Here is a 12,516-nt window from a genome sequence, read left to right as displayed (position 1 = left end):
CTAGCTCTCCATTTTCGACCACCTCAAAGAGTCCCCAGGCCTTGCCATCCAGAGACGGTAGACGATGCCTCTCTACCACACGGTCAACGACTTCCTTCGCCGTCGTCTTGTCCGTCAGCTGGCAATGGGGAAAGAGAAAAGGTACAGTGTAGGACTGAATTATAATATCATGGCATGTATGCATTGCAAGATCTTGGCAAAGTTGGATTCCTGGCTTCAGGGATTACCACAGCATTGAGATTATTCACATATTTAATATATGTGGGAGATGGAAGGGGTTATTACAGTGACATTATGAGCAGGGCATAGTGGAAAAAATCTGACCTTTCAAATGATGACCCCCCAGTGTTTTGAGGACAGCACAATCCCCATCAGATAAGATTTGTTATTCCCGAACAATTTTGTTTTATTGGTTACATGTACATTACTGTTGAGTGTCATACTGTTGATTTTACTGCAGTTATCCTGTTTCTCATATTCAAACACACATACGAACACAAATTTGCACACACACACACAGTACACACATATATACAAAAGTATTGCAAAAATCTTATCATGTACTGTAAAAGTGGAAATTTTTACAGCATTGAAATTTTTGTGCATTTCCCAAAACCAAAATCTAGTGCGAAAATAAAAGCATGCAAATATTTTTGTTTGCAATATGTTCCAGTAGTTCAAGTCTTGAGTTCGCAGAATTGAAAACATGCGAAACTCATCATACCCAACCTAGCGTAAAAATAAATAAAAATACTCACGTGAAAATATCCACTTTTACAGAAATAAACAGCAACCCACTACAAGCCAATAAAATCCTATTTATTGCCTTGTAGTCTCCATCTACCATTTCCACTTTCCTGCTCCAATATGACTTTCATTACACTACTTTAACATTAAATCAACTTGTGAATAAACATGCTACTGACATCCATTTTGACTCAAAGCTTACCGGTACAGAGATTGCGTTGCCTTCATTCTTATTTCTGATGTAGAAGGACATTACGAAGCCATTCGCAGCCTGCGGGAGAAGAAACGTGACAATGAAAATAATTTACGCTGGACCAAATTAGAATATAACACTTACAATTACACAGGAATTCTACTTGTAATGACCAGTAGATTGAGGGCAATCCATTCACAATACTAAAGTCTGAAAGACAGAATTATTGATGACCATGCACAATGATTACAGACTTTGACCTAGGCTATGGTGCCATGTGCTCACAGAATTATACAGCTGAGCTTGCAAGACTGTCATCCTTTTGACTTCAGTGGTACACGCTTTTCTCCTGCTCACCATCAGTCCTGCATATCTGTTTCTGTGACATCATAATTCATACCCTTATCTGTATGACACCATGACACCATAGCCTAGGTCAGCTTATAAAATGTTGGCAGGGAGGTGAGGAAGGGTGCTCTCAAAAAGAAATGAAATACCCCATCTCAAGTAAGAATTTCACCTGTGTTACTCATCGCTGCATCACATTCACTTGCATAGATACCAACACTACTTCATGTGAGATTTACGATTTTTGCATATCACAGGCAACAACATCAAGCAATTCTACACGCTGAAATCATTAGATGTACAAGTAAACATTAATGCACTTTAATTGCAGGATAAAAGATAACATATCACACTCATTTGCTTGTGAGAGTCAAAACAGTATCACATGATTTTCTTCTTGCAATATAAATGAAGGAGATAGAAGAGGAGTACTCTGAGGGATGATGTAGGATATTTGCATCTCCAAACTGATTGAGGAGGGCTGACTTAAGAGAAAAAAATCTTCAAGAGACAAGAAACTGATGGTGAGCAGGACATTTGACAGTTGACTTTGCAATTAGATTTAACAAAAAACTGCAAATTGCAGACTTCTTCTCTTGTTCTTTTCATGGGTCATCTCAAATTGGGTAAGTACAGTCTGCCTTTACCTTTTTACAACTCAGATGGCACTATCAATTCACAAATTCATGGATTTTGGATGACAAGTTATTGTGCAATGTAAATGAGAGCTTTATCATGAACTTATCGTCATGGCAATGCACTCTACTACATCTCCCAGCCTACAGAGTGTGTCCTCCACTGACAAACACTCCATGCATAAATTGAGGGAAAGTGAGCCAAGCAATAAAACCAACTGTACCCACCGTCTCATTCTTTGGGTTGGCACCCTCCCTGATCATCTTGCCGATCTTGATGACCTGCTTGACGGCGCGGCTCTCGGCCTCCCAGTCCTGCTCGCTGATGTCGAAGAGCCACTGGTAGTACATCATCATGTCGCCGATCACGGCGATCTCCTTCTCGGCACTCCCGAACGTCGACTGGACGTTGACAAACAGGATACACACAAAGGCGGTGATAGCACAATCTTTTATACATCTTGTCAGTATATCAGAAATCATCATAATTGAAGAGTTTGGTCACAAAATGAGTTAAGTCCGTTCTTGATAATTTGAGATATTTGTGATTAAAACTGCTGCTAAAAAACAGAGAAAACAAGAAAATATGGGATATCTTCAATCATTACTCCAAGAATATTCCTTGTTTATGTAACAAGTGTGGTATCACTGCAAAAGCCCATCTACATTACATAGTGGCATAAATGAAGTTTTCACTCAGACATTGTTAACCTACAGTCTAGAGCACTGTGTTAATCAATCAGTTTGACCCCATCATATCTGCCCGCCATCCAGATCTAGATGTCCGACAAGGGTAATAAAAGATTTTACACTTACGTCCGGCAGTGCCATAAGAGTGGGGCCAAACACTGAGGCCAAATTCTTGTCCGTCATCTTGTTGACCACTTCATTCTCCCTCACCCTGAAAGAAATCAAAGAATGACACATACAAATTGTAGCATGTAAAGTGGAACATGTGATCTCCATTGCTGATTAAACACACACACACACACAAGAAAAGCCATACAATACAAACTTCCACATGGAAAGGAATTGTGGGAAGCATGTCACATGACCAACCTTATCAGATGTGCTATGACCGTCTTGATCGTGTGGTAATGGACCTTGGGGAGTTCTCCCAGTAGATATTTGTACCACTGCAGCTTCACTGAGTGGTCCGTATAGTCTGTAATTTGCATCAAAATAAAGAAAAAGGAATAATTGTGTTACACATTTAACAGAAAGAAAAGCAATCTGGACGATGGCAACACACTGGTTTGGGTGACTAATGTCTAATACTGTCTTTTTTTAAATAGCAGAATAGACGAGTCAGCTAGAGCCATGCTCCTCAACTAACAGGTGGGCTGCCTACAACGTGTATGATAACTATGACTAACATTCACATTACAGCTACTAGACTATGGGCCTCAAAATAAATTGTTGAAGCCAAAGTGGACCCTGGGTTGAAAAAAGTTGATAAGTGAGGAGCTAGAGAATCATCTTTCTCTTATCAATATTCAAATGATTATTAATTAATATAAACAGGACATACACAATATGGAAGAAGTGATATAGAGAAATTTATGCAAAAGGTTCCGATGTTCACTGTTCTAGGACTCTGATGCTTTTAAACTTGCTGGTAACACGGAAATGTGAGAAAAATAGGACAGAAAGAATTCTTGATCATGAGAACGGTATGGAATCCGCACCTCCTCTCCCCCTTCTCTCAAACCTCACCTGACACTTCTATCCACTTTGAATACCACTCCTTGGTGAAGACGGGGTTGGGCAACTCCCGAAAGTACTTCTTGAGGGCACCCGCCACGTCGTTGACCTCGAACTCTGCCCGGTTGATCTGCACCGAGCGGGGGTTCACCCGGAACATTTCCCGCACCCGCTGGATTTTGCTGGCTGTTCCGCTCAGCCTGTAGATGCCCTCCTGCTCCAAACCTGGTTGTGGAACATTAGACATGCATAATTCCCTCGTACGCACTGTAAATGTGAACATTTTGTCGCTAGCGGTCAGGTCCTTATGCTGGCAATACGCTACATGCAAATGAATGAGGTGATCTTAGGCACCCATGCGCAACACACAAACGTCAACCAAGGTCACATTTTTAATGTTTACTTGTTCACTTCCAGTAATGCAGAGTTATGGTGAAGCAGGCACAAGAAGAACATATAGGCATTAATAACACCTGCTTTTTCCCTTTGTACCAAGACTGAAACATTGTCACTTCACAGTAGATACACATTATCAGAGCTTACAGCTGATATTTCTCTTCCCAAATATAACAATTGCAGAGAAAATCTACAAAAAAATACATTGTAATGAGGTACTTTGGAGACAGACATACTGCTAATGCCCCAGTCACATAGACATCCCGGATCACCCCGGACCACCCCGGATCTGATCCGGGGAGAGATCCGTGTTGACGCCGGGAGGCCAACACGGCAACTTTTGGAGGTCAAAAACATCCGGCGTCGTCCGGGGATTGCCGTGTTGGCAGAGCAATCCGGGGTGGTCCATGTGGCTGCCATGTAGCTGCCGTGTTGATCCGTGTAGATGCCGTGTTTGTCCGTGTAGACGCCACGCTCTTCCGGCCTTATCCGTGTAGCTGCCGTGTTGATACCGTGTGTACAGTCATACCAAATCCCGGATCTCCCCGGATCTCCCCGGACGTCCCCGGATCACCGTGTAGATCCTTGAGCATCCGTGTTTATATGTGACTGGGGCATTAATGCTTTTCATGTATGACTAAACAGAGCTTGCACCGTGCACCAGGAAATAATTCTTGAGTAACTACAGGATGTACTACTAAATTGAAACTTGTAGTACTAGAAACATCCCTATATTTTGGTGGGGAACATTATGCTAAGAAACACATAGGACATACCTTGATGCATGTAGACAAAGTTGATGCATTCTTTCACAATGTATGGAATATGATCCTCAGTTAACAGCTGTTCCTCCAGCTCTGCTCCAGTTTGCTGAAATTTATATTGATACATGTACATTAAAAAAAAAAACAATAAATATACCAATCACTATGAAAATGCCAAATTTTTCACAACTGAAACGAATACCAAGCATCAAAGTGATATTTCTCATGCGAACGCTCAGAGGGCAATAAATGGTTGTGAGCAAGCAACCACTGGACTGTTGGCTTGAAGCAACTGTACAGGGCCTACAACATGCCTGAAGTGAGTATCTCACACTCTGGTACCTACTTGTATTATCTAAACTCATTAATATCACCTCAGTTTCCTCCATTCAGACTTTGTTTCCACCATGATAAACAAACTCATAAAGAGATTATAACTGGTTGCACATCACAGCAGAAATTATGCATCTGATTAATTCTTACCATCGCATTCTTCTGCAGCGCAGACATCCACGCATCGCTGATCTGCTGGGTATCGGCTCTCAGGTAGATTGTCCTGGAAGTGTGACAATCAATTAACACAGTGCAGTTAGTATATGCTGACGTCAATATAAGTAAATGTAACTCTTAGTACTGTGAATGTTTAATGAATTGGTTTAATAAAACTTGAACTTGAACTTGAACTGGGAGGGTTAGGACATCTCGGAAATTAAAATCCTACATCTGCAGGCAGTAATTTGCCCCGATATGATATCATATGTGTCAACATGATGTAAATGGTGATAATGAATCTAAAGACACCATTACTTGTAATGCCCCTCTCCTTTTCCAAGCATTTCCATACTCCACAAATTATAATCTACATGGATTTAAACTGGATCTAGATTAGTATTTCTAGTTCTTAGATCTTTTTGTCTTCTAGTTTAGGAATGAAAACTATTACTGAATATTTCTCCTTCTCTCTATAACTCTTTCTGTTCCTCTTTCACTGAAGATTCTTATCAAATAATGCCCCATCACATCATTTCAAGTAGAAACTACTCTTACCTGAATCAAAAACAAGATTCAGGGTGTATCATCTACAGCAGAAGGAAGCCTTTACTATTTCAATTTGAAACCCAGGTATGCACGATATATACAATGTATACACATGTATATGGCAGTATCCATGGGGACACGGTCTGTCCCAAACACACCATCTAAAATAGGCAAATAATACATGTACCAATCACTTGTGGTCACTCCATATGACAAGCAATGGTCAGAAAGCGATACAAACCATGAAGACCTATGGTGTCACACAAGTGAATAATAAATGAACCTTAATAGGATATGTATTTAAACATGCATTTTGGCTGCCCAATAGAAATACAGGAAGAGAAGTCATAAGGGTGACCAGTGAGAGGTCATGTGGAGAATGACCTTTGACCTACTGACCTGCCAGGCACCACAATGGCTATGTCCTTGACCTGCTCTGAACTCTCCTCCTCCATCTCTTGACCTAGGGAAATAAAACAATAAAAAACAGAAACATGTACATTGTACAAAAGTGTATATCACTCTAACCTGTCTACCTACACTTGCATCTATCTATCTATCTATTTATCTATCTACAGTTGTATGTCATGAACATAATTATGTTGTTTTAGCAAAAGACTATTCTAAGACAATACATGCTGACATTATTAAAAACAAAAGTGAACAAATGACTGACTAAAAACTTTTGCTGTATTTTCTTGCTGTTGTGAAAAAAAAAAAAAAACTTTCAACAAAATCTGAAGAAACTACTAGGAACTTCTGAAAAAAAAACACACCTAACAAACAATAAAACAAATGCAGAGAACAACAACAGAACTCTTTTATACTGTATTCTAAGATAACCAATCATCAAATTCTAACTTTATCTGCTGCACTCATATTTTAGTACTGCTTTTCAAAAACCATCTTCAGTCTGCTATGAAAACACCTGTACCATTAACACGTTTTACAGAACCAATGACTCACTGATTTCTTTGGTTTTCCGGAGGTCGATGATCTCCATGCCATCTTTCTCCGCGGAGTAGAAGGATAACATCTTCCCTTTCAAGAGGAACCACAACCTTTGCCATGTCGTCTGCATTGAAGAAGGACAATCAACTCTCATTTTCATCGAATTCCCAAAAATAATTTTTATTGTTTTTGTTTTTTTCCCCCATGAATCTTCGCATGCAAATTGATCATCGTGTAAGGACGCACAATCAACTATCGTTTTCATCAAATTCCCCAAAATAAATTTGCTTTGGGGTTTTTTCCCCCAGGAATCTTGGCATACACACTGATTGTCACTAATTGTCACAAATATAGTTCTTAGTACATTTTCAACCATGTCTTCCCTCAAGATGGGATTAGATGACCTCTCACTTGCAAACTTCAGTGAACCTGAACTGTTATAATCTCATAGATTTGTGGTGCCATCAAATATGGTTTGATACATGATGTGTACTGAACGAGAAATTCCAATATCTTCATCTTATAAAGCACAAGAAGTTAGAGAATAGTCACAGAATAACAGGAGGAGGTAAGGGGGACCATTTTAATATGCCATAGCAACATCAGGTGCTGTTGGGTGGCAAAATTTGGTAAATAAAAGTAGTAACTAAAACTGAAAAAGATACATTAATCCATTAGAGATACTTGATGAAACTTGGGAAGATGCATGGCACTTTATAAAGCAACATTCTTTTAATAGTAAACAGACTTCTTGGGGAAAGTAAATTCAACATCAATCTGTTGGACATAGCAGTTTGAATTCTATGTCACATGACATACAATGTAAATTCCTCTGCATATTCACCACCACCATGTTGTAATGATTTCTTGCTTACAATATTGGGGCATGGCAAGTATGAACCTAAGGCCAAAAAAAAAAAATTGTTGCATTGGCATAACATGAGATTTTCAAATAGGGTCGGTCGGGCGGATTTTTTTTTTTTTTTTTTTTTTTTGCTACCTGCATTTTACGTGTAAAACTCGTGCTCAGCTCAGTAAACAGTTACAACTGCTGCACCGAATGTGCTGTGTTCATTGATCTATTCTACAAATCATTTATGAGGCCGATATTACTGGAATTATACCCTTTCGCAGAATTTAAAGATGTTGAAATCCCTATGCTGAATGTTTTCACTTCATATTTTACTATTTTGACTTAGATAAGATAGATGCAAATTGACCCATATGTACGATCTTTTCATCGCACACAGCGATCTCTATTACAGTCCCACATATACAGATTCGTGTAAGTTCTCCACACAAGAAACCTATGGCAAAACTGTGCACAATACATCGCAGTTTGAATGCTACGTATACACTGAATAAATCTTGTTAGATTACGTGTTCGTGTTGGAAACAGATGACGTACTGATCAAGGAAGGCTTATGCGAGGCGCTAGATCTCTCCCTCGTACATCCGATATCCCCAGAGCCGTTTCCACTTCCGGGTTTGTGCGATCGCGATCGCAATCAACAAGATATTTGATATCGATAGCAAAAAAAAAAACATGGGGTCGGCGGAATTTTTAGGGTCGGGCGGGTTACGCCAATGCAACAATTTTTTTTTTTGGCCTAATGGGGATTGCAATATATATGGAGGGAACAGGTTGATGCAACTTCATAACTATATGTAACAACATAGAATTCCCATCCCCCCCCCCCCCCTCCTCTCCAAGAAAGGAAAAAATCTGCTACTTACTGCAGCACGTCCAATTTTCTTCCTGAGGAAACCCGCATACTCGTAATCCTCACTTGCACTCCACATACACTCTGGAGTATGAAACTACAAAGAAAAGGAATACAGAAAACAAAAATCAAACAATTATCAGAGCATTTGTTCATCTCATACTACTTTCAATGACTCTCAAGTGGATAACTTGTGGCAAAACCACTTTCTCCTTTGGGTTCGAAACTAGATACCTTCAGTACACCACTGAGAACACATTGGAGCAAAGGATTAATAGTATCAATAGTCAAATATAACCAAGAGAGAAAAAAAGAGTGAAACAAAAAATGACTGAAAAGTGAGACCTTCAAACAAACCCTACATCAAGACTGAATGTGCATAATATCATTGTCCACTCTATTTGCAAAGGCAAATCTCAAACACACATACACACATATTATCTCCGTTTCTCACCAGATTCAAACCTCTTGCTTTATTCAAGACTTGAGTGGCACACAACAAGTTCACCGACTTCTGATAAACTAAACATTACTAATTCCCCCCCCCCCTTCTCTCTTTATCTCCCTATCTCAATTTAATAATCTTAGATTCTGCATTCCAAATCACATGAATGTTATTGCACACACTTCATTTTTTTCAAAACAACTTTGGAATGCGCATACAAAATATAATCATAATATAAAAAGATCTACTGCATGTAAGTTTTATTTGTTTGTTTGTTGCATTACACACAACATTACTTTTTATATTAGTGTGGCAGGGAATAATGTGATTGGCCTGCTAAGACTGCTTGTTGCTTTGGTGGTCTTGTACAAAGAAAAAGCCTGAAAAAAAGAAAAGAAAATCAATGATAAATTATCTGTTTGATGATATCACACACTGGATGGATGACTACCTTATTGAGGGCCAGCATCCAGTTTCTGCGGTCTGCAGCATCCTCAGCAGCAAAGAGGAACATCCTGCCCAGGACGGTGCCAATCTCAAAGCAGTACTCATGACTGAATGGCAAGACAAACAAAGGCATATACATTTCCCATGACAAACTGCAACAAAAAATGAAAAGGTGTGTTCTTGCGTGTCTCTGTGTGTAATTGTGTTTATGTGAATGTGTGTACATGCATACATGTGTGTACATATCTAAATATATGCATACAGTGTAGGTCTGATATACATGTAGAAAACCGGGAAAGTATTCCATACCTATCTCACAAAATTTATAACAGTCCTTCTATTTACACAAATTAATAATTCAAGAATTTTAGAAAGAATATGATAAAACTAGGTACAGAAATATAAAAAGACCACACCCCACATACCCTACACCTCATGAAGAAAGCACACTATTTCACGTATTGGGACTTGCTGGAACAATTGTGTGAGTACACGTGTAATTGAATTCATAATTGAGAACTACGGCAACAAAAGGAAAAATGAATACTATCCCTTTTCATGTTCTAAGTCTGGTGATTTCTGACCAAGGAGAAAATATTGCATTTGCGGTACAGGAGGCAAGATTTTGGCTTGCTTGTGATTTTCAGAATAACAGTCAACTCACAGAATTAAAGGACAAGTTCACCTTCATTAACATAAGGATTGAGAAAATGTAGCAATATTAGTAGAATACATCATTGAAAGTTTGAGGAAAATCGGACAATCCGTTCAAAAGTTAAGAATTTTTGAAGTTTTTGTGCAGTAACCGCTGGATGATAAGACTACTGCAATGTACGATGTCACATGCCTACAACAATATAGGGGAAATATAAAGAGAATTTCACAAAATTTCATCTTTTGAAAAAAGAACACATTCCCTTGACTCGTTACGGACATATGTTATGGGTAATATTATTCCCCCTACCTTTAGAAAGAGGCAAGCCAAATGCTCTTTTATTATGCGAAAAAAAAATGAAAATATGTTTAATTTTCTTTACATTTTTTAATACTGTTGTACTCATATGACATCACAAGCTGTAGTAGTCTCCTTGTCCAGCAGTTCCAACACAAAAAATTTAAGAATTCATAACTTTTGCATCGATTGTCCAATTTTCCTCAAACTTTCACTGATGTGTTCTACTAATATTGCTGCATTCTCTCAATCCTTATGTTTATGAAGGTGGACTTGTCCTTTAATGATAAAAAAAGAAAACAACCACGGAATACTGTAAAAGTGGAAATTTTCGCTGTGTTGAAATTTTCGCGCATTTCGCGCAACCAGAAACTAGCGTGAAAATAAAAGCACGCGAATATGTTTGCTTGCCATACGTTCAAGTAGTTAACATCTTGATTCCGCGGAATTAAAAACACGCGAACTCTTCTAACCCCGCCAAGCGCGAAAAATTAGTCACGCGAAAATATCCACTTTTACAGTATATGATATATACAGTAATTGACGATGTTGCATTCTAGATTACACCGAGAAGAGAAAAATATATATATCTGATTGATGGCAGAGTCCACTCACCTGTGCTTCGGAGGGACGACAGCCACAAACACCATGTCTGTGCCCTCAATCAGATTCTTGGCTGTCGTTGTCTGTGGCATTTGGAGATATACATAACAGCACAGTTATTATTGTGGATGGGACAAATACGGGATAAACACAATGGTGTGTCTGAGGAAAATGATATTTCCTTTAACACCATAAGTTGAAGAAACAAACGTTCCACAAATTATTCTTCCTAAGCATTCTTTATTCATGAACTTATTCTAATCTTACTGATTTGTCACAGAGGGGATAAAAAATACCAAAAGAGGTGATGCTACGATAGCATCATCCAACCTCATGTACACAGTGTATCATATCAATTCAAGCAAATATGTAATCTTTTTTAACATACAGCAATCAAACCATGCACTACACACAAGCCAATTACAAGGTTTACATTATCACTGCTTATCAAATGTGAATCACTCTTTCAGCAATGTTTTGGTTTGATCTACGCAAATAATCATTTTGTCATTGTAACAAAAACCCAAAACAGGGCAGCAAACACACATACAAGTGTACTTGTTATACAATAATTCCACATCGCATACAAAATCTAATATACTGTGATAGAACACTTACCCTCTCATCTTGGTAATAAGTAAAAGTGCCATGTTCTAGGAGACAGTAGCGCTTCAAGAAATCTGGCATGAGATGGAAAGAAGGAAGGAGAAGATGAAATATTACTTTCCTCCTCAACAACACTTCTCAATGCTCATATGTTCAGGGTAGTCCATGTTAATGAAGGTTATCTATGGTCACTCAGATGCTTCACGGAGTCACTGAATTATGGTTCATCATTTTAGTTGTCTCTTAATTGCAAGCAATCAGAAAGTTCACTTCATTAATTTCCCAGACAGCATTTTCGTTTCTGGATGATAAAAGCTGCATTTTCCTCTAGCAACTACATTGTAGCAGTTTTTCTTTTCGCAGATTTGAGCAGTCAGCATGGGGGCTGGTTGTATCAAGGGTCAAAATCATTGTGTAGGAGAGACCTACAAAAGTGTTCCACTAGACAAAAGCTATACAATGTATGTGCCACCTGTCACCTGTCCCCATGACCCCATCTACACTGTACACCTCTATTTTAATCTTTGACATACTAGATAAGGGCATACATTTCACGAGTACAACATTTTGTGGATGGAGACTTGTGAGAAAATTTTGTTCATTAGTGGTGGCTGAAATCATGCCCAAGAACCACATTGCCTGAAAGCAGAAGAAATACATGTATCATCACTTTTCATGGAAATCATCACAGGAACAGCTTCTTTGGACATTTGTATGTAATCATTATGCACTTGTATCTACCTGCCTGTTCAGCATCAAGAAACAATGGTACAGTGTGTGTGCAAACAACTACTGTATAAGCTGTTATTATCGCGAATGACGAGGTCACAGACATTTTCGCGAGATGTTGTTTTTGCGATTTGACACCGAGGCTTTCGTAAGTGCACTATTAGCCCAGCGTACAGCAACATTTTCGCGTGTTGTTAAATTCGCGGTCCAGCTGTGATTCGCAAAATTCTGAAA

At 38.8% G+C, this 12,516-nt stretch overlaps 1 protein-coding gene across 1 annotated transcript in view; it reads right to left on the bottom strand.

Annotated features, from left to right (window-relative positions):
* Nucleotides 1–12,516, bottom strand: part of LOC140235324 (arf-GAP with Rho-GAP domain, ANK repeat and PH domain-containing protein 1-like) — a 138,962-nt gene that overhangs the window by 32,040 nt on the left and 94,406 nt on the right. The window contains exons 23-36 of the mRNA XM_072315348.1: nt 11,566–11,627; nt 10,960–11,030; nt 9,397–9,499; nt 8,514–8,597; nt 6,792–6,900; nt 6,225–6,288; nt 5,271–5,343; nt 4,800–4,893; nt 3,640–3,852; nt 2,983–3,088; nt 2,740–2,824; nt 2,152–2,325; nt 950–1,018; nt 1–118 (exon numbers count right to left, since the gene is read on the bottom strand). Of these exons, the coding sequence (XP_072171449.1) occupies nt 1–118; nt 950–1,018; nt 2,152–2,325; nt 2,740–2,824; nt 2,983–3,088; nt 3,640–3,852; nt 4,800–4,893; nt 5,271–5,343; nt 6,225–6,288; nt 6,792–6,900; nt 8,514–8,597; nt 9,397–9,499; nt 10,960–11,030; nt 11,566–11,627 (1,425 nt within the window). The remainder of the gene's footprint in view (nt 119–949; nt 1,019–2,151; nt 2,326–2,739; nt 2,825–2,982; nt 3,089–3,639; nt 3,853–4,799; nt 4,894–5,270; nt 5,344–6,224; nt 6,289–6,791; nt 6,901–8,513; nt 8,598–9,396; nt 9,500–10,959; nt 11,031–11,565; nt 11,628–12,516) is intronic.

Source organism: Diadema setosum, chromosome 11, assembly GCF_964275005.1.
Source record: "Diadema setosum chromosome 11, eeDiaSeto1, whole genome shotgun sequence".
NCBI lineage: Eukaryota > Metazoa > Echinodermata > Echinoidea > Diadematoida > Diadematidae > Diadema > Diadema setosum.
The sequence above is the reverse complement of the archived record's forward strand: the minus strand, read 5'-3'. Positions and strand labels throughout refer to the sequence as shown.